A 21,556-nucleotide genomic window follows, 5' to 3' on the forward strand; every position below is an offset into this window, starting at 1 on the left:
GAGTCGGCTGTGCTGCCCCTTTTATCGCCTCCAGGTGACCCAAGGGGCCAATCGGGGACATGGAGGGTGAGTCTCTGGGGCCTGATTGGTGAGTAAAGGGAATCCCAAGTCCTCCAATCATCTTTTGCCCTTTCAAAACCCCTGGGCTAAGTCACTGCCAACTAGCCGGTCACACAGGAAACCCTCGGGAAATGACTGAGGGATCTAATACCCAGGCTGCATTTTGAACCAGTACCCTGTACCGCAGGGGGATGGGAAAGGGAGCAGGAGGAAGGGTGGGTGGGGAAAATGAATTTGGATGGACACACACCAGTTAGGCCTGGTTGGCAATAGGAGTGTGCATGGTGAGTGGAACTGTGATTGCAGCATGTGCACCACTCCTTCCCTGGGGGAGCCAGATCAAGGCCTCAGTGGTGAGGGAGGGAGCAGGGCAGAGGCAGGAGCAGGGGCTGGGGTGAAAGAGCATGGAGTACTTTTCTGCATCTTTTGTCACTAGGTTGCACCCTCACCCATTCAGTAAAGGACCCACACTTTCTCTGATCTTACCCTTGTTGCTGACATACTCATAGAAACTCTTGTCACTGTTTCCATTCCTTGTGAGCTGCAACTGCAATTGTGCTTTGCCTGAGCAAATACTCTTATATTCCTCCCTAGTTGTCCAAGTTTCCACTTATAAACTTCCCTTTTGTGATTTAGCTTACTGAAGAGTTCCTTACTAAGCCAAGCTGGTCTTCTGCCATACTTGCTAGTCTTCCTGTGCCTCGTGATCGTTTGTTTCTGCATTCTCAGTAAAGATTCTTTAAAGTCTAGCCAGCTGTCCTGGACTCCTATTTCCCTCAGACTGACTTCCCAGGTGATCCTGCCAATGAGTTCCCTGAGTAAATCGAAGTCTGCTTTTCTGAAGTCCAGGTCTTTACTCTGCTGCTTGCCATCCTGATTTTCCTCAGGATCCTGAAGTCAATCATCTCATGCTCACTGCTGCCCAAGTTGCCATCCACTACTACATTCTTCCCTGTTTGTGAGCAGCAGGTCAAGAAGAGAATGGGCCCCTAGTTGGCTGCACTTGCACCAGAAAGTTATTTGCAATACACTCCAAAAACTTCCTGGATTGCCTTCTCACTGATGTATTGCTTTCCTAGCAGATGTCGGGGTGATTGAAGTCCCCCATATGAGAACCAGGGCCTGTGACTGGGCAACTTCTGTTAACTGTTTGAAAAAAGCCTTATCCACCACTTCCTCTTGGTCTGGTCGTCTGTAGCAGACCCCCACCACGACATCATCCTTGTTTCTCTCCCCTCTGAACTTAACCCAGAGACTTTCAACAGGTGTATCTCCAGCTGCTCATACTGGAGCTCTGAGCAATCTTATGGCTCTTTTACATAAAGTGCAACTCCTTCTTCTCTTCTCCCCTGCCTGTCCTTCCCGAACAGTTTATACCCATTCATGACAGTGCTCCAGTCCTGTGAGCTCCCACTAAGTCTCTGTTATTCCAATCACATTATAGTTCTGTGATTGTGGAAGGTCTTCCAATTCTTCCTGCTTGTTTCCCAGGCTCTATGCATTCATGTACAGGCACCTAAGGAAACTAGTCTATTGCCCTGATTCTCAGGAAGAAAGAGAACCCCTCCTCTGTTGCCTCCTCCTGGTTGTGTTTCCTTGAGGTTACCCACTTCCCCACTTAGCTCAGGGCATTGGTCTCCATCCCTCAGTGAACCTAGTTTAAAGCCCTTCTCACTATGGTAGTGAGCCTGTCTATGAGGATGATCTTCCATCTTTGTCAGATGGATCCCATCTCTTCCTAGCAATCATTCTCCTTGAACAACATCATGTTCAAAGAAGCCAAAGACCTGCCGGTGACGTCACCTGCACAGCCATGCATTGTTCTGTAGAATGTGTCTGCTCCTGCCCGGACCCTGTCCCTTAACCAGAAGGATCAAAGAGAACACCACCTGAGCCTCCATCCCCATCACCTTTGTACCCAGAGCCCTTTAGTCACTTTTGATCTGCTCAGGGTCTTCCTTGGAATTATCATTGGTGACCACATGGATGAGCAGCATGGGGTAGTAGTCAAAGAGCTGGATGAGTCTTAGTAATCCCTCTGTGACATCTTGGATCTGGGCTCTGGGCAACCAGCAGACCTCCCAAGACAATAGATCAGGCTTTCAGATTGATGCATCTGTCCCCCACAGAAGGGAGTCTGCAACCATCACCACCTGTCACTTGTTTTTGGTGGTGGTGGTCTCGATCCTTCCCACCTTGGGGAGGCCTGGTCTGTCCTCCTCTGCCAATGGAACATGCTCCTCCCTCTGCATTGCTTGGGGTTCCTTTTTTGTTCTCCAGATGAAATGCTGCAGGTGGAGATGAAGATTTCTGCTTGCTGCCAGATGTCACAAGCTTCCAGCTCCCCCCTTCCTCGGAGCCCATGTCCTCTCCCTTCTTTAGCGCTGCCTTTGGCAGTTCTTTCTCCAAAGTCCTGGAGGTTTCCTCCAGCATTGAATCAATGAACTCCTTTTGGCAGGGGATGCTTTGGAGCCTCGCCACCTCCTCCTGTAGCTCTCTTGACTACTCCCTGAGAGGCACCAGTAGGAGGCACTTTCTAGGCACTCCCCCTCCTGGCCATTGCTGGACGGAACCTGAAAGCTTCAATCCCCACAGCGCCAAACCCAGACCTGTGTGGAAGTCTCAATGGTGAGTGGTCCTGCCTGAACCGAATCTTCATAGGTGCAAAGAATGGCAGTGTCAGTGGCCCTAGCATTGCAACATCCTTCAGCCATTTCTCTTGGCCTCTTAATCTGCCCCTTCTCTCTCTTACTGCCATTCTTCCAAGTGCACCTTCCCTAGCAAACTTGCTGGAAGCTGGCCTGTTTACTGTTTCTTGGCCCCAAAAGTTTCCTTTTTCCCTGTCTCCTTACACCAAACTTAAGGGCTCCCCGCTCAAAGAGGCAGGGGTCAAACAGACTTGCAAACAGACCAGTGAACTGCTTACAGACTGCCAGCCCTGTTTGCTGCCCTGGTTTGCTTGCTCTCTGGTTTCTCAGGAAATCTCCTTTTATACCCTGCTGGGCCTGGATTGGCTCTACCCCCCTCATAAAGTCTTTTGTCTGGCACAGGCACTTAGCAATACTCCCAGCTTCTCAGAGCACACACCCAAAACATACACAGCCCACCAAACATTCAGCAAGCAACAGGCACAGGCAGCCCTTGATCACTTACCTTCCCCAGGCAGGATCTGGTGCCTGGCTTTAGGGCTGTGCGAAACGACACTGTTCCATTCCAATGTCAGTTTCAAGGTGTGGATAGAACAGAGTTTTGTATCGGATATAATTTTGAGTCAAAACAGTGAGGCTGTTTTGATGCTGTTTCAACTGTTTCGCTGGACCATGGGGCTGGGGAAATGCACTCAGCCCAGCTGGGCTGAGTTTCCAACCCCAGCTGGGGGTGGTGGGACATCAGCCCACCTGGGCTGCCTCCTCTGATCGCACGGGGGTGCAGGCAGGCAGCCCAGCTGGGTTGCCACGCCATGCCCTGCACTAGCCCTGACTTCTCTGCCTCTTTCCCATCCTCCTCTTACTCCCAGAAAACTGCTTGCAAACTGCTTGTTTTGTTTTCTGGCTTTGTGTTCTCTCTGTTCCCTTTGTGTTTTACAGGCTGCCATTTGCCTTAATGACTCCTGGTTTCATTTAAGACTTTTCTGGCTTAGGGGCTGTATTCATACCTCTGCAGATAGGATCTCATTGGGTGGCAGATGATTCCATCAGTGAGGAGGCTGCAGCTATTCTCTTTGCTGTGCTGTGTGTATTGCTGGAATGATGGAGCCACTCCAACTCCTGCTGAAGTTAATGGCTGTTTGTCCTGCATATCAGCTCTAAGAGCTGGGCTGAGCTCCAAATACATTCTATGGTGAAAGGCAAATAGAATAATCAGACAGCTCAGGTCAATACACTGGACCATGGTCTTAAGGTAAAGCTGCATTGGAATTGACATTCTGATGCCTCTAACCTGACACCAGCCATTCTTATTCTCATCTGGGTCTGCATACAACCAGAAGGCTCTTAGCTTCCTCAACTGCTCTTAGTTCACACCCCATCTCTGAGGTGGATGTGAGAAATGAGAGCATAGAGATAATGGAGAAACCTGGGACAAACTGTCCTGAGACTGAGATGGTTCTATTGTCACTTCTGTATGGGCCAACAGCTACCCTTGCCCAACTTGAGGTGTGGGTCTCAAATCTACGGGCTTCTGATTCCTGAGGTAATTTATAACTACAAACTTCCAGCAAATGTCCTGTTTCCCCTTAAAGCCAGCCCTGACCTGCTAGATTATTTTTTTCACTTGTACCCTTTAGATGCTATAGCAACCTCTGGGGCTCCCTATACACATGCTTGGTGGTGGTTCCTGGACAGCTGCTCCAATTAAAATAACCCACTATCACATGTATTAATCCCTTATGCATTTCAAAATGGCTGTGGGATGCTTTATCTAAAGCTCCCCCACAGCTATTTTGAAATGTGCAGGGGCTTAATACATGTGATGGTGAGGTGACGTTGGAACATTCTCTGCCTCTTTCCCATCCCATGGAAGGTTTTGCAGCAGTTCTGCTTGAATGGTGAATGGATGCCCCCTTTTCTTGTTGGTCCTCTTTAGAGCCTTCTTAAAATCATCAGAATGACCAAGGATATGAAAGGGGCATGGATGCCACTTATGAAATATAGTTCCTCAATGTGAAAATGCACTCTCACTCCTGCTTTTGATGGTGCTCTGTATAGCACATTGATATCTTACAGAGGTCTCCAGCATTGCTATGCACAGATATATTTGAATAGTGAGATTGTAAGTTGGAGGTCAGGTCTCCAGGAGACAATCATACGAAGTTCTTGTAGTCCCTGCAGGAATCTGGGGCACAGAAAACACAGTAGGAAACTTTATGTATGGATATGTTTAACCTGCTTTAAGTGTAATCTAGTAGCTGGGAACACAAAGCCAGACCAGCTGAGCACTTATCTTCCTGTACATCCCCATAAAGGCCAACCACTCTTTACCATGTGAGAGCCTCTGCATTAGGAGGGCAGTGTTTCTAAATTGCCACAGAGTATGGGTAGCCACTCATTTGATTTAGCCATGACAACAGGTGCCTGGGTAAGCCTAACTCATGGAGCAGGGTGGTATTTCCCTACAGGTGTCCAAATGGCAACTTTTTAGGTGTCTAAGTGGCATTTTGGCACTTACAGACAGGTAGCCCTTGTTTTCCTGGACACACAGTCCTGCATGTGTAGACAGCAACATAGGAGTGTATTTGGGCACAAGTTGCAGAGCTGTGGTGGAGTATCCTCCCATTTCAGCCTCAGTAGTTGAGTGTTTAGACCACTTGCCTGCACCACATATGGCCCTTTTGTGGCTGGCCAGGGGCCAACTTCAAAAGGGGGCACCAGAGAAGGGTTTGGGTAATGCTTAACATGTGGCATAGGCAAGGATGACCTAGAACCTGGTCTTTGGTTTCCAAAGTGAGTGCTCCTAACCCCACTAGTCATGGGTTTGGGGCTGCCTACATTTCCATACCTTATGTGCTCATACACAGGTACAAGGGGTGTATATACACAGCTAGGCATGTACACATGCAGTTTGTAGCCTACTGTGCATGCTCAGCCTATACATGTAGCAAGTACACCCACATAGTGTCCGCACTGGTAGAAAACAGAATGGCTATCTGTGCATCAAAGGCCCAAAGCTCCTTTGACTAAAAGGCCTGCCTCTTAAATGACCACAGGGAAATGGAACATCCCTCATAGTGCTGAGCTCTTCTGTGAGAACAGACCCTTCTGTACCCATTCTGCTGTCAGCCATATATGGCTAAGGTGTGCATATGAAACTGTGCCAGAGGGCAGGGCCCCCCCAGGAGGGTCATGTGGGTCCTAGTTGCCCTAGGATAAGTACCCAGCTGTGAATATCCAAAAGATCTCTATATAGGTAATGAGTCACCATAAACTTAATGTATAGGTTGTCATTATTACTGAAGTGTGGGCACTGTTCTAAAGATCTGGGTGGCTACAAAGAAAATCCATGACAAACCTAGACAACGGTGGATGTCTATATGATTACTTTGAGAAATAAGCACTCAGCATTTATGGTGGTCTCAAGACCCTCTAGTAATTACTAATTTAATTTTTTGCTAACATAATTAATTGGTCAAATATTTGCCACAGCTAATGATGGGTATTTTTTTACTGGAATGTACTGGTGCTCCTGCCTCTATCTACTTAGAAAGGCCACAGGTTCCTGGAAGGAGGATCTTCATCTTTTACTCAGGGTCACAGTGATCATTACATTTGGGGGCAGGAGGGGATTTCTCCCATTGCCAGACTGGCACAGGTAGTGATGGTGGGGGGGTTGCCTTCCTCTGTAGCAGGGGAGAATGGTTATGGTTATTTTATTAGGAACTTCTGAACATGAACTTACTGACTACTGCCCTTTCATACCAGTGGAAGGGTTGCTACTGGGGATTTACAATGGTTGCTAGTTTGCCTATCAATCCAGCATTCTCCTACCTCACTTCCACATAAATGCAGGTTGCTGAGTACGTTTGAATTTCTAGCTGATTTTAAGTTGAGAATGGAGAGCACCATCAACACTTTTGCGCAAAGTTGAAGCTAAAAGATTTTATGTGAAAATGATCAGAAAAGCTCTACCATGGGCAAGGTGGATTTGGTTTCAACATTACAGATGTTTATATGTCCAGAGAAGGAAATTACATGGTGAAAGTGGGAGGCCTCTAACTTTGGGAAAGATCGGTATAGTTTTGATATTACCTAAATGAGTCTGATATAATCATCTTCACACACAGACACATCCAGTAGGTATATATATTATATTATATTTATATATATATACACATTAACAAAGAAGTTGCAAAGAACCCAAAACAAAACAAATATGTTACATATGGAAAGAAAGTATGAGAGTTGCACTGTAACCAGAATTTCACCACATCCCAAGTCATATACAATGGATACTATGATACAAACATCCACCAGCAGCACAGAGCCCTGCAAGAGGCAGAAATACAGATGACACATGAACTTCCTGCAGTGACTCGAACCAATAGTCACTGGTCCTTTTCCCTCTGTGATTCTGCAACCCCTCTGAACAGGATGATGGAAAAAGGCAGAAAGCTTTCCATGTTCATTCAAAGTCAGGGGCAGCAGAAGCTGGATGGGTTTGGATTGGTTGAAACTGCCATTGTGTCAATATTCCACCAGTCAGTTTTCACCAATGGGATTGGTTGCTAACAGGGTGAAGGCAAAGGTAACAAGCAGCAGGGGAGTTTTGCCTGTAAAGAGGATCCATCTACATCTCTAGAAGTGGGGATGGCTCTCTAGTGTAGGTGCCTGACTTGGACTGAGTTTTCTAGTGCAGGAACCAGACTTCACTCCTGGACTTGTCTAAGAGAGGCAAATGACTTGCTTTCACCACCCTCCATTTAATAACACATGTGGTCAGGTTTTGCTATTAAAGAAATACTGCAGAGAAAAATTCAGGCAACTTAGAAGTTGCGCCTAACCTCAGCACTTTCTTTGGACTGTGCTGGGTCTTCTCTTTCCCACCAACCACGTAAGCACTATGGTTCCCCTCCCGTCTGTCATTGTTTCAATACTTAACCCTACTGTAACTAGTGCAATTTCATTACGTGCAAACATCACGTTAATGGCTCGTGTGCTCTGAGTTAATGGATGCAGCAGAGTCCTCCAACAGAAATTCTGTCAGAACTGTGCCAGGGCCAGGCAAGAAAAGCTTGGCACCCATTTTACAAGGGCTAGAATCCATCTACAGTACTGGGGCATCCATTCAAGATGGATGCACTAGCAGCCTGTTGGGCTCACCACAAAGGGGACAGAATTAAATGGTATCCCTATGTGGCTCTGAAAACATCAACTTGAAAATGGCAATTTATTTCCATAAAACAAATGTGATTCTGTCCCTACCCAATGCTGGCCAACGCTTGGGCTAGGATAAACCAGTAAAAATCTTCCCTGTGCTCTGAAGTTGTACATCACACCCTATGAATTACTGCCCTTCAATGATGGCAAAAGCAGTCCAGATCAGTGTCAGGAAAAGCAAATCCATCTCCCATTTCCAGCACAGCACCAGGGGGCATATAATTTGTCTGCAGAGAAAATACCTTGCCCCTCCACCCCACAACCCACCATTAGGCAACCAGTCACAGTAAATGCTGAATTCATAAGGGCCAGAAATTTGTAGAGCTAATCAATTATGCTCTTTACACACCCCATCCCTGTGAGGAGCTATCACTTTTCTGCTGGTACTGACAGCAACTCAGAGTTAATGAAAAGTATCCTTCAGCACAGATTGTTCAAGGCTCTGCAGCCTTTCGTATCTTTCATATCAGCCAGAACTGCAAACCCTTTACAACGTGCTGGCCAAAGAACTTATTTGACATAGCTGGAGGGACTGCAGGCACATCCTGCCCTACTCAAGCCCTAAAGAAGGATATGATGCTGCAGACTTTGTCCACGAGTGTGGCAGCTGCATAATGAGGTACACAACAGCTTGTGAGAGGTGAGGAAGCTGCTAGAGCAAAATGAAGATAAAGAAGGCAAAGCTCAGGCAAAAGAAGTGCATGTCAAACAGAATCAAAGCCCCTCAAATAGTTTAGGAAGGCAGAAGGCAGGTGGGGAGGAGGCAATACACTTACTATCTTATTCAAGTAAGAGGAAATCTCAGATGTTTTCTCCAGGTGGCTGGCATTGGTCTGCAGGCTCTCCCACTCTGAGTCTGTATTCTCTGAGCCCAGGAAATGATTGGACTGCAGCCCAAGTACATGCTACATACAGATCCAAGTTTAACAAGCCTCTCTCTGTGTCTGCTCAAAAACCCCACTGTCTATGAACCTCCCTTCAACATGGTACATTGCCCACTTACTGAAATCACTCCATCTGAATGAATCAGCCTGTCTTGAGAGGCAGCATTATGAGGTAGTTTTCCCATCAGCAAGACACAGTGCTCTCTCCCCATTTGAAAAAAAAAGAGGAAAAGTTAAAGACAATTTCAATTCATGAAGGAGCCATTCCACAGGACCCCAAGTAGCTCAAACAAGGAAATGTTGCCAGGGGAGAATTTCCAATGAGACCCAGATTCTGGTCCGGATCCTTGGCAGCAGGCTCTGCCAGCCCAATGCCTTCAGGACACATCAGCTAGACTCCTTATCCAGAAGAGAGATTTCTCAGAACTAGAAGTTTTATTGAAGCCAGTTTGATGCTGGGCCCCTTAAGCAGGATATCCCTTTCAAATGGCAAAAGTACTAAAGGTGAAAAGCCAATGCACTGGTGGGCAAGTAGCCGCAGCATAGCTTCTGTCCTTTGAAGCAGGACTTTAGTGTTGTAGCTATGATAGTCTAGGAAATACATGAGAAGCAAGATTTTTTTGGTAATAATCTTTTACTGGGAGAGATGTTAGGGGAGATGGTGGTGAAACCGTCTTTCCTCAGGTCTGGGAAAGAAGCAGATACAGCCTGAGCTAAATACTGTAGAACAATGACTTTTGTTTAACTCCTCTATGTGAAAGAAAATAAAGAAATGGAAGAGGACTGTAAACTTGTGGAATAAACAGAAGTTAGCTGAATTACTTGCCTCTTTTTCTCCTTTAAGGGGCTATTTTCATTTACATAATGGGGTACATAAAGCAATTTGTTCTACCTGGTATTTAGCTTCAGCCCTGTCTGCTTTGTTCCCAGAGGAAGGGCACTTTGTTAGACAAGCTTTCAGGCACATCTCCCCCAAATATATAACTGGATCAGTAAAAGGTATCACTGAACAAACTTCTCACAGCTTCAGGTAGGCAGGGTGCAAACCTAATCTGAATCTGTCCATAGTCATAGCACTGACTTTCCTTTGCATCCATGGAAATAAGACTTTGTACTCTCTCTCATTTGTGTGGAATTAAAACATCTGGCTCCCCAGTCAAACCAAGGCCCCAGTTTGCAGTGTTTGCATCCTCTAGGTTTTTTCTCCTCAGGATCCACCTTCCCTTGCCTAACTCCTGTTCATGCCTGGGTAAAAAGGCTCCTCACTATCAAAAAGTGAAGTAGTCTGGTTTGAAGAGTCAGCCTCATTCTGCTTGAATGGCAATTTGAGGTTCCTGGATAGGAAGACAGCCTCACAAAATAGGATTAACAGAGAGCAATAACCTTGGGTGGTTCTCAAAAAACTGAGATGAATGGCAAGAGGATGGAGAGTTCCTCTGCAAATGTGAAGGCCTTGGGACTAAATTCTGCTTTGGGAATAGCCCTGTATTTACTCAGAGAGGGGAAGTGGTCCTATTTCCAATTAATGTTGCCAGGACAGGCTGCCCTGCCATTTCTGGGACTAATTTTGATCTTTTTGCTATCTGCCCTTATATAATTTGCCAGTCAAACCTCAAACAAACTCAGCCTATGGAAAAGAAAGTGCATTCTGAGTAGATCTCTGTGCAGAAGCAGTGGTACAGCTCTTGCACATAAATAATGGATATATTCCTCACACACTATAAGACTGATCACATACCTTATGGACCACTTACTCCATTTTGCTTCTGTGCAGATGATTCTGCTCTGCCTGCCTGAGCTTCCCTTGCCACGTGACAACAGCAGCAACATGAAGGGTGACACTGGCTCTTTCCAAAGCCCCCACTCACAGAAGATACACACTCTTTCTGGGGGAACATCTTGCATTACACCATGAGAAGCTGAAGCAGAGATATCTGTGTGACCTGTTGGCTTCTTCAGCCTGGTCACATCTCCAAAACAAACAACGTATCCTAACAGTGAGAGGGAACACTGTATGATGGACCCTGTGCTGCACAACTGGACCTCAGCTTGTTCTATGTCACACAGATTAGGTATTGGCCAGTGGGTTGGCTTGGCTGGGGCCTCCCTGATTTACACTGAAATATAGCCTCCTCAAGAAGACAGAAAATAGGGATAGGGATAGGCTTAACCTTCCTCTGCCACAGGATTTGAGATCTGAGTGCTTGATGAGCAGGAGTTGTTGAACGCAGCTGAAGGCAGCAGGCTCATTCCTGAGAGACCAGTTCTCCCAGAGCCAGTTCCACCTACACATACTGCCTACTGTGTAAAAGGCTCTAGCTTCCTGGTTGTGCGCACTTCTCTGGATAAAAGAGTTATGCTGCTTGTTTTATCTTTTGTTCTGAAGATGCTGCTAAATGGAGCTTCCTGCCTGATCGGTGATTTCGCAGGCCTGCTTAGCATTTCTTGCAAGGCTAGGAGGCCTTGCTGATTCTGCTCTTCTACAAGCCCATACCTGGAGACAGCTGTTTCCTTGCCACTCTCCTTTGGATATATCCACTCCACCAATATCTCTCGAGGGGACCATGGAACCAGTATTGTGCCCATCCAAGTGGCGAAGGAGGTTGCACTAAGCCTCCCCCACCACTGTCCTCAACCCCCAAATAAAACCAAAACAATCCACATGACAATCTGGTTTGAGAAATTCAATCACACCACAAGGGAGTTTCACAAGCTTCATTCACAAAGAAATGGAGCTTGTCAACAAAGTTTATTTAACAGCTTTTTAAAGTTTCTTCCCCACACCCCCCTTAAAAAATTAGCTTCATGTGAGAGAGTATTTGCTTGCTGAGCACTATATAGCTGGCTGCAGAAAGTGCTTCCTGATCTAAGCTGTTCAGAAGCTCCCAAGGGCTGGCTGCTCACTACTAGCTCCCGTTAACAATCTCCATGCAGGACTGTGGAGAACAGGAGGTGCGGGCTGCAGCTTAGTGACAAGCTTTCATCCCTGATACATACGGGGACTCCTGGGGCCTGCAATTACACTCCTGCTGCTCTGGGTAATCTATGAAGTCTGGGGCAGGCAGGCCTGAGAGGATCATCAAAGATTTGTTCCAGATGGTAAATGTTGGACAGACTGGGAGGATGAAAGAAACTTCAAATGTATGCAGATGGAGAGAATTTGCCGGGTCATAGAAGGACAGGGCATTGTTGTCATAATCCAGGAGGACGCCAAGGCGCTTCATCTGAGGGTGGACCTCCACCAACATTTCTTTGTTGTTGTGTCTCACCACGAAGTTGTTGTTGCAGCGAGAGAAGACCCAGGAGGAGGAGTTCTTGCCAATCCACTCATTCTTTGGGGCAGACTTATACGCTACACCAATAGCATACCTAGAGCAGAGAATAACAGACACACATTATTAATTTAAATCCACTGAAATACAAAATCCAGATCCCTGAAGGCTAATTTAGCTGTCTGTTCTGAGTGCATACACTCCCCACAAAATGGAGCTGCACCCAAACAAGCCACTGGAGGGAAAATGAGAGGGGGTTTCCCAGGTATCAGCTGCTCTGCTCATGTGCAAGCTTTTACTCTACCATGCCTGAAAGATAACCTGCAGTAGCTCAACTCTCAATGGAAGAGGGGTAAACTACCACCAACTAGTTTTCACCCACTGGGGAGTAAAAGCATGCACACAGGCCATTACCACAGAGTGGCTGACATGATGAAACTCCCCAGCCCTCTACTTTCCAGTAATTTGTTATTCCTGCATGTAATTTCATCTCTCCGTTTTAACGTGATGACCCCAGAATACAAGCTATACATGGATTTGCTACAAGCAAGCTGCAAAGTGGGATCAAGACAACAGCGGAAGATACACACTGAAAAAACCTGCACGCCAGAAAGTTCCCTGGTGGAACTGATTTCTAGTCACAGATGCCATGTGCCAAGTTGCTACCAAGCCTGCACATTCCCATTCCAAGTTCCTCCATAATGGAATGTTTTAAAAGCAAAGGGAGGAAATTTGGAATCTAGGCTACAATTTGGGTGTAGCTGAAAGAGGATTTTAGTGAAAGGGAGCAATTAGGGACAATAAAAACAAATAATCACAGACTCTAGAGCAAGGGTTTTCAACGTTTTTGGGGAAATGTACCCCCAGTGGCCAGTCAAGAAGGAAGAAGTCCCACAGCGGCCGATCGACAAGCGGGGGTGGGGTGCAGGGTTCCTCAGCAATCTGTCAACGAGCGGGGTGGGGGGATCCCCCAGCAGAGGCTCCCCATGCCTGAAGAAGGGTGACTGTGCCCGAAAGCTTGCCAAGAAATTTTTTCCAACTACTCAGTTGGTCTAATAAAAGATATCACATCTGCTCAAAGAACCGTGCCTGCCTACTTCCTTAGACCAAGACGGCTACAACCAAAAACCCAGCAACATGGGAGATTTCACAGTGGCTTCAGCACAGAAATTGTTACATATTTTTCTCAGTACAGCCTATCTGGCTGCTTTACAATGTGCCATCTGTTTCCTACAATGCTCATCCCAATAGCACAAGTAGCACAAAACAGCTCTACACCACAGAAAATGAGCCTACAGCAGCTCTGCTAAGAAAAGCATTATTCCGTTCCAGCCCAGTCTCTTTCTGCCAGGAGGGGAGAAGGGCTAGAAGTGACACAGGCTGGCTCTTTCAGGAGGAACTGTGCTTTTCAAGCCCACTGTGCCAGCAAAAGCAAAACAGCTTTAAAAGGGTATCAGCTTGACAGTGTTTCTTTAATGTTTGGTGCCTAACTCCTGCTGTACAAGGGGAAGATCAGAGGCAGCGCCTTCCCATGAATTTGGCTCCTGGGACTTAGAGCGCTGCAAACTCCGTTCTCTAGTCACATCTGAGTGTGTGTGTGGGGGGCGGCGGGGTGGAGCTCCTGATGTGAAAGTGTTTTTTAACACCTAGGAAGCTTTAAATAAGAGTTCATCAACATAAATAGCTTGAAAGCAGCTTGCCTTGGGGGGATGGGGATGCAGAGGTACAGGAGGACACTTTGATGTCAAGCCAGGTGACGCAAGCAGGAACAACCCAGGTAAGTGACAAGGGCCTGGGCAAGCTTGGGAACAAGAGGGCAGCACGAACACCCATAGGAGGGTCAATTGCCTCTACACAAATGCTAGAAGTATGGGGAATAAGCAGGAGGAACTCGCCCTCCTGCTAGCTAGCAAAAACCCAGACCTGGTTGGGCTTACAGAACCTGGTGGGATTCTACCCATGACTGAGCAGTAGACATCGAGGGCTATAGGTTGTATAGACAGGATAGAGTAGGGAGAAAAGGGGGGCAGGGGGTGTAGCGCTCTATGTTAAAGAGCAGTACACATCCTCAATGATCAGGATGGGGTCAGAAGAGGGGCAAACTGAGGTGCTCTGGGTTAGAATGCAAGGGGGTTGTGGGGAAAGGGACTTGATAGTGGGCATCTACTACAGACCACCTCACCAGGGGCATGAGCTGGACCTGGAATTTTCAGGTCAGCTCACAGAGGCTGTAAGGACAAGGGATGTGGTTGTTGTGGGTGACCTAAACTACCCAGACATCTGCTGGGAGGATCAGTCAGTCAGGTCTGAATGCTCATATAGGTTTTTAGCCTGCATACAGGACCTCCACCTAACCCAGGAGGTACACAATCCCACCAGAGGAAATGCCTTGCTGGACTTGGTCCTTGCCACAGGCAATGACCTGGTGAGGGATCTGCAGGTGCTTGACTACCTAGGTGTTAGTGACCATCATCTGCTGGAATTTACTATCTGGTGCAGGGTGGTGAAAGCAAGCAGTAAGGCAAAAGTCCTTGACTTCAGGAGGGCCAACTTCAATGAGCTAAGGAGATTAGTAAGAGAGACATTGGGGACTTGGAGCCTCATTGAGATGGGAGTCCAGGATGGGTGGTTGTTCCTTAAGGAGACAATCCTCCAAGCTCAGAGGGAGTCAGTCCCAATGTGAACCAAAGGGGGCAAGAGTGCTAAAAAGCCCCCTTGGCTCAGTAAAGGCATCCAGGAGGCCTGAGGGCAAAAAAGGTGGCATACAATCAGTGGAAGCAAGGGGCTATCACCAAGGAGGATTACACCTCTGTTGCTCATGATTGCAGGGAGGTGGTTAGGAAGGCCAAGGCAGAGACAGAACTAGGGCTGGCGACCAGAATTAAGGATAACAAAAAGTCCTTTTTCAAATACATAGGGAGTAAGAAGAAGGCACCAGGTAACATGGGGCCCCTACAGGACAGGCTTGGCAATCTGGTGATTGCAGCAAAGGAAAAAGCTGATCTCTTCAACAAGTTCTTTGCCTCCATATTTCTGAGCAGGGACCAGGACAACTCCCCACTAGGATTATGGACAGGCTCAGGGGACACAATGCCATGCCTAGGGTCAGGGATGATCTACTTAGGGAACTTCTGGAGGGGCTGGATGTGTTTAAATCAGCAGGTCCAGATGCTCTTCATCCAAGGGTACTGAGGGAATTGGCGGAGGTCATAGCAGGGCCCCTGGCACAGCTGTATGAGTGCTCATGGTGCTCTGGCCAGGTCCCAGAGGACTGGAAAAGGGCCAATGTGGTCCCCATTTACAAGAAGGGGAGAAAGGAGGACCCGGGTAACTATAGGCCAGTTAGTCTCACCTCAGTCCTTGGGAAGACCTTTGAGAAAATTATCAAGGAGCACATCTGTGGGGGCCCAGCATGGGAGGTAATGCTCAGGGGCAACCAACATGGGCTCACTGCTGGTCAGATCCTGCCTGACTAACCTTGTTTCCTTTTACAACCAGGTCACAAAGTCCTTGGATGTGGGCACTGAGGTGGATGTCATCTACCTGGACTTCAAGAAGGCCTTTGACACTGTTTCTCACCCCATGCTCATAAAAAAAAAAAAAAAAAAAATAGGCGACTGCAGCATTGATGCCTACACAGTCAGATGGGTGGCAAATTGGCTCAATGGTCACACCCAGAGAGTGGTGGTGGATGGGTCATTTTTGACCTGGAGGGATGTGGGCAGTGGAGTTCCCCAGGGCTCGGTCCTCAGGCCTGTGCTATTCAACATCTTTATCAGCAACTTGGAGGTGGGCATGGAAAGCACACTGTCCAAATTCACTGATGACACAAAGATGTGGGGAGAAGTGGGCACACTGGAGGGGAGGGACAGAATCCAACTAGATCTAGACAGGTTACAGAGGTGGGCAGATGAGAATAGAATGGAATTCAATGCAGACAAGTGCAAGGTGCTGCATCTAGGGAGAAGGAACCAGCAACACACCTATAGGCTGGGGAACACCCTTCTCAACAACACAGTGGCTGAAAGGGATCTTGGAGTCATTGTTGACTCCAGGATGGACATGAGCAACCAATGCGAGGAAGCAATCAGTAAGGCTAACTGCACCTTGTTGTGCATCTACAGATGCATCACAAGCAGGTCCAGGGAGGTGATCCTTCCCCTCTATGCAGCACTGGTCAGGCCACAGTTGGAGTACTGCATCCAGTTCTGGGCCTGCACTTCAAGAGGGATGTGGCTAACCTTGAGAGGGTCCAGAGGAGGGCCACTCACATGGTCAGGGGGCAGCAGGCCAGGCCCCAGGAAGATAGACTAAAGGGCCTGAATCTATTCAGCCTCCACAAGAGAAGACTGACAGGGGGATCTGGTGGCCATCTATAAACTCACCAGGGGGACCAGCAGAAAATAGGTGAGGCTCTGTTCCCCCAGGCACCACCTGGGATAACAAGGAATAACAGCCATAAATTGACTGAGAGCAGGTTCAGGCTTGATATCTGGAGGCATTACTTTATGGTTAGGGCTGCCAGGCTCTGGAATGGGCTCCCAAGGGAGGTGATGCTCTCCCCCTACCTTGGGGTCTTCAGAGAGGAGGTTGGATAGCTATCTGGCTATTATGATTCCCAGCACTTGTTCCTGCCAAGGGCAGGGGTTTGGACTTGATGATCAGTTCAGGTCCCTTCCGTGGTGGTAGCATCTCTGGTTCTGTGTTGCAGCTGGAGCTACAGCCACCATGTACTCTGTGCTGCAGCTGCTGCTGTGTCCCATGCTATGTGTTGTGGCAGCAGCTCCGATTTCAGCACAGACAGGGGGTGGCAGCAACAGCCCTGGAGGTAGGGCCATGGCCGTGAAGATTCTGTGGCCAGACACTCCCTCTGATGATACCAGTAGTCCAGCGGGGTACACTGAGGAGCTTGGTGGGCCAGATCTTGCCTGTAGGTCGTATGTTTAACACTCCTGCTTTAAAGATTCTTTTAACTGAGCAGGGCTTCTTAACTGCTGTAAGTTACACAAATCAGGAAAATAATTCAGTCCTCATGTGTGGCAGACTCACATGTACTCACCCCTGGGACTCAAATTAAGTCCGCAAAAGTCTTTTGAATGACATGATCATGGATTTCTAATAAAACACTTTCTATTAATTATATTTTAATGAAGTCATCAGAAATTAATACTTCAGAAATAAAGCACAATCTTGCTTCTAAGATTACAGATGTTGAGGCACACAACATTCAGGGCATACTGCTTTTTGTACTAGCAATGCAGATATCATACCATATACAAGGTGTGCCCAACATATGGCTCATGGAGTGGATCTGGCCCAAGAGCCACATCTTCTGGCCCCCAGTACTGGCCCTGGGTCTTGAGATGACCCACATGCCACACACAGAGCATGCTGGACCAGGCCCAGGTATTGCTCCCTCTGGGACCTATGCTGCATGCAGCACCCACATGAGGGCAGTCCCAAACCCCCAACCCCCACATGTTGGATCCAGTGCCCACTCTGGCAGGTCTGGGACTCATACTGCATGCTACAACCAGGACCCACAGGGCCAGATGAGTTTGGCATCCCTGCCAAATAGCAAGTTAGAGTCCTGGCTCACTCAAATAATAGTCTCACTTTCGAGGACTCTCATTCCCTCACTCCTTTACAATCAATTAACATGCAGCATTGAATGCATGCAAAGTAAGAAAGTAGGGCTGGAAAGAATCTTACAAGATCATCCAATAGCGGACTACGGTACAAATTTAATCTTGGGTTACATTAACAGAAACTTTGTGTCCCAAAGGCATGAAGCAATAGTACTCTTCCATGCAAGGCTGGATAGGCCTCAGCTACAGTAGCCAGTTTTGGGCACCACAGTGTAGGATATTGACAAACCGGAGAGAATAAAAACTAAAGTAGTGAAGATATTCAGGGGTTTAGAAAGTATGAGTAAAGTTTGAAGGACTTAGTATTATTTTAAGCCTGGAGAAAAGATTAAGGGGTGATATAATAACAGTTTAAAAATATTTGAAATTTAACATTTTAAAATAGTTGCCATACAGGGGATAGTGAACAAACATAGGACAGATAATTTAAGCTACGGGAAGGCAGACTAAGGTTAAACCTAAGGAACAACTTCCTAATTATCAGATCACCTAGACCACATAGATATATGAGCAATTATTTCAGCTGGCAGGCCACTTAAGTTTTGGTGAGCTGTTGAGGGCCTCACACATAAAATCTTTCAAAAGATATCATTTTAACAACTCATTGATAAAAAAATAAATCATATACTAAAATAAAAAATCTATTTTAACATATATATTTTTTCCAGATATATTTGTCCAGATTTATGTTTTTTTTGAGTAGTATATATTGAGATGACTGCATAACAGCCCAAAATAGTCTTATTTTTGTATATTATGTGGGGAGGGGGTGAGAAGGGGTATGTGGAGGGATGTGGGGAGGGCTGTGTGTGGGTAGGGCTGCTCACATGCTACATCCTGGGAGCCAGCCGGGGCAAGGGAGAGTCAGGAAGAAAGGGTGTGGGCAGGGGGCATGTGTAGTAGAGCTTGGTGGTGTAGGTGCAGGTGTGGTCCCCCACCACCACTTCCCCATGTGGCCAGTGGCTGCCCCTCAGGTGCTCTCCATGGGGCTGTGCCCCACCCATTCCTGCTGGGGAAGCCTGTGCCATGCTCCCACCTGCACTCACCCTGTGCCCACTGATGGCACTGCCCCTGCCTTGGTCCCGGCCAGTGTGTATAGCTTCCTGGTAGGGCTGTTGTCAGTGCTGCTACAGCTACGTAGGGCAGGGGTTCCCAACTTTTTAAAATTGTGCAGTCTGGAAGTGGCTGGTGTACTATGGAGTGGCAGCCAACCCTTTTTTATACTCAGCCAACCCTTCTGTGGACCAGCAGCCAACCCTTCGTGGCCTGGGGGTTGGGAACCTTTGACCTAGGGAATTCTCAGTTCCTCCTGCCTTCAGCAGCTCCTCCTCCTCCTGCCCCTGCTGTGCTGCTCCAGGCAGCAGGTAGTGCAGAGCACCACACGCCCAGCCAGGCAGGGGCTCCAGCTCCTGGCTGCCTTTCACCCGCTCAGCTGCCCAGCACAATGAGCAGCCACCAGCAAGCAGCTGAGTGGGTAGAAGGAAGCCCTACAGGGAAGCTGTGCACACTGGCCAGGGCTGGGGCAGTGCTACTGGTGGATGCAGGGTGGCTATGGGAGGGAGCATGGTATGAGCCCTATTTTGCCCACCCCTGACCTAGACACTGGAATAAAAATTTAGAATAGAGGTGACATGTTTGAACACACCACAGATATATGACTTGTATTCCTGTCCACATATATCATATATACCTGACATGACTGATAGGGCATTTTTTTATTGTATTAGCATGTTTATTAATAAGCTGGGAATAGATATAGGGCCCATTTCTCTCAGCCGTAGCAAACTTCATACAACTATTTCTGTGTCTCTTGCACTTTCATGCTGAGAAAAAACAGAGTAGGCTAGCAGAGAGCCAGGTTTAATTCCTTGTTCTGTTATACACTTCTTGTTTTGTTATGGCAAAATCTATATTGGTCCCTGAGATGCCTCCATTTAGGAATTGTAAGACTTGAATATTCAGTGTGTGGGTAAGCAGATCCTTGCTTCCAGGATCATTTATACATTTTAAATTAGGCAGAATTCTAAATATAGGAATTAGAACCAGCATCTGTCCGATGCAATCCATGTTGACCCTATGGACCTTTGCATTCTTGGCTGTAAAGCAGCTCAGCTTTGGCCAGAGGTGTGAAGACTGTGCCCCTTGCCCCAAGCTGTCAGGGTATTCTGCTGCTGGGAGATGGGTGTCTGATTACCCTGAGATGGAGGGAGTCCTAGAATCTAAGGGCAGGATCCCATTTCCTTTTGTGGGTAGCTATTGATGTGCTGGTCTATTTCTAATTAGAATGCATCAGAACAGACTCAGTTAATCAAGTCTGCTCTGTGTTTTAATTAGAACATTCCAGCATGGCCTCATTGTCATGTGTATAAGGCCCAAAAAGTTTAAAAATGGCTGCTGGGGCACTTTATCTAAACCTCATTGAATGAGGCTTAGATAAAGCATCCCATGACCATTTTTAAATGCACGGGGGCTTAATACACATGACAGTGAGATGTTTTAACTGGAGTGGCTATCCAGAAACTGCTCTAATTAAAATGTCTCCCTCCCCCACACCAACAGCTGAGTATGTTTATAGGCAGCCTATGTGTTTAAATGGCAGTTCCCTACCTGCATAAGTGGTGTTTTTGCCTCTTATGCACAGCTTCTGATTGTTTCCTCTGCAGTGTGGACATGTACATGTGCACACACATACACAGTAGGATTCCAGTGCCCTCAACACCCCCCCGCAACCCCTTTCCCAGAGATAGGTATATGCCAATCTCCATTTGAAGAGGACCTCACGGTTAGCCATAATAGGGAGATATATGAAGCCAGGAGGAACTATGCAAGCTTGAAGAGGCATAATTCAGTGAGATGGCTGCTGGACTAAAAAGAATCAGGTCCCAGGTTCTGGTCTATGTCCCTGTTACTTATACGGAAGAAACCTCTTCACTAAACTGCCCTCTGTCCCTTTTATCCAATGAATAGTAAATACAACAGGCAGGGTCTCAGCTTCAAAAGGCACACTAGAGACAGGACTGAGTACTGTCTAACCAGTAGGGTCAACATTTCAGCAGGAGTGCCACAAATTAACCCCACTTCCTTCCCAAGGGCCACTCTGATCCCCTTCCCCTACCTGATCTTCGGCTCTTTCTGTTTCCTTCCCTGTGCTCCCTGCCTGATTTACTGCTTTGCTTTCTGCCCTATCTCTGTGGTGCCTGTCCCCTCCCCAGTCTGCCACATACCACTCACAGAGGCTGTGGGTTGGCCACATTAGTCTAACCCATGTCATGGCAATTACAGCACTGTGCTAGGGAAGTTAAAGGCATGCAGGTTCTACCTCTCTGTGGGCAAGGGGGAACTAGAACCCAAGGGCATCTTTACATGTGCTCTGTGGTGGGGAGGGGGGCACTTAGAGTGGCTTTCTGAAGCCTCTCTAGTTAAAGTGCCCACAATGCCTTTTGTGTTCAGTATCACCACTTCAAAATGGCGGTGGGTAGACTTTAACTAATGCTTTTTCAACAAGCTTTAGCTGAAGCATCCCTACCACCAATTTGAAGTGTGGGGATGCTGAATACACATGACAATGAGGCTGCTGGAGTATGCTAATTAGCATGTTTCAGCAGGCTTGATAAATTGAGTTTGTTCCAATGTGTGCTAATTAGCATGCATTGGAGCAGGTGTCTGGCATGTTGGGCACCAGAGGTCACGCTCTGCTAGACTTGGTCTGGGCCAAAGGAGACGACCTGGTGACGACTTAAATACAGAGGGAAGTCTGGGCAACAGTAACCATGAAATCATCATGTTTACTGTCTGACATGAGGCAGATAAGTCTGATAGCA

The 21,556-nt window shown here is 47.2% G+C and overlaps 1 protein-coding gene across 15 annotated transcripts in view; it reads right to left on the bottom strand.

The window, feature by feature from the left end:
- Positions 1-6,843: 6,843 nt before the first annotated feature.
- Positions 6,844-21,556, bottom strand: part of MID2 (midline 2) — a 438,142-nt gene continuing 423,429 nt past the window's right edge. For all 15 annotated transcript variants that reach the window (XM_090059302.1, XM_090059309.1, XM_090059301.1 and 12 more), the window contains one exon: positions 6,844-12,184. In XM_090059302.1, coding sequence (XP_089915428.1) covers positions 11,782-12,184 — 403 coding nt within the window. In that variant the 3' untranslated portion in view covers positions 6,844-11,781. The remainder of the gene's footprint in view (positions 12,185-21,556) is intronic.

This window comes from Crocodylus siamensis, chromosome 8 (genome assembly GCF_052110815.1).
Source record: "Crocodylus siamensis isolate JL-2025a chromosome 8, ASM5211081v1, whole genome shotgun sequence".
NCBI lineage: Eukaryota > Metazoa > Chordata > Crocodylia > Crocodylidae > Crocodylus > Crocodylus siamensis.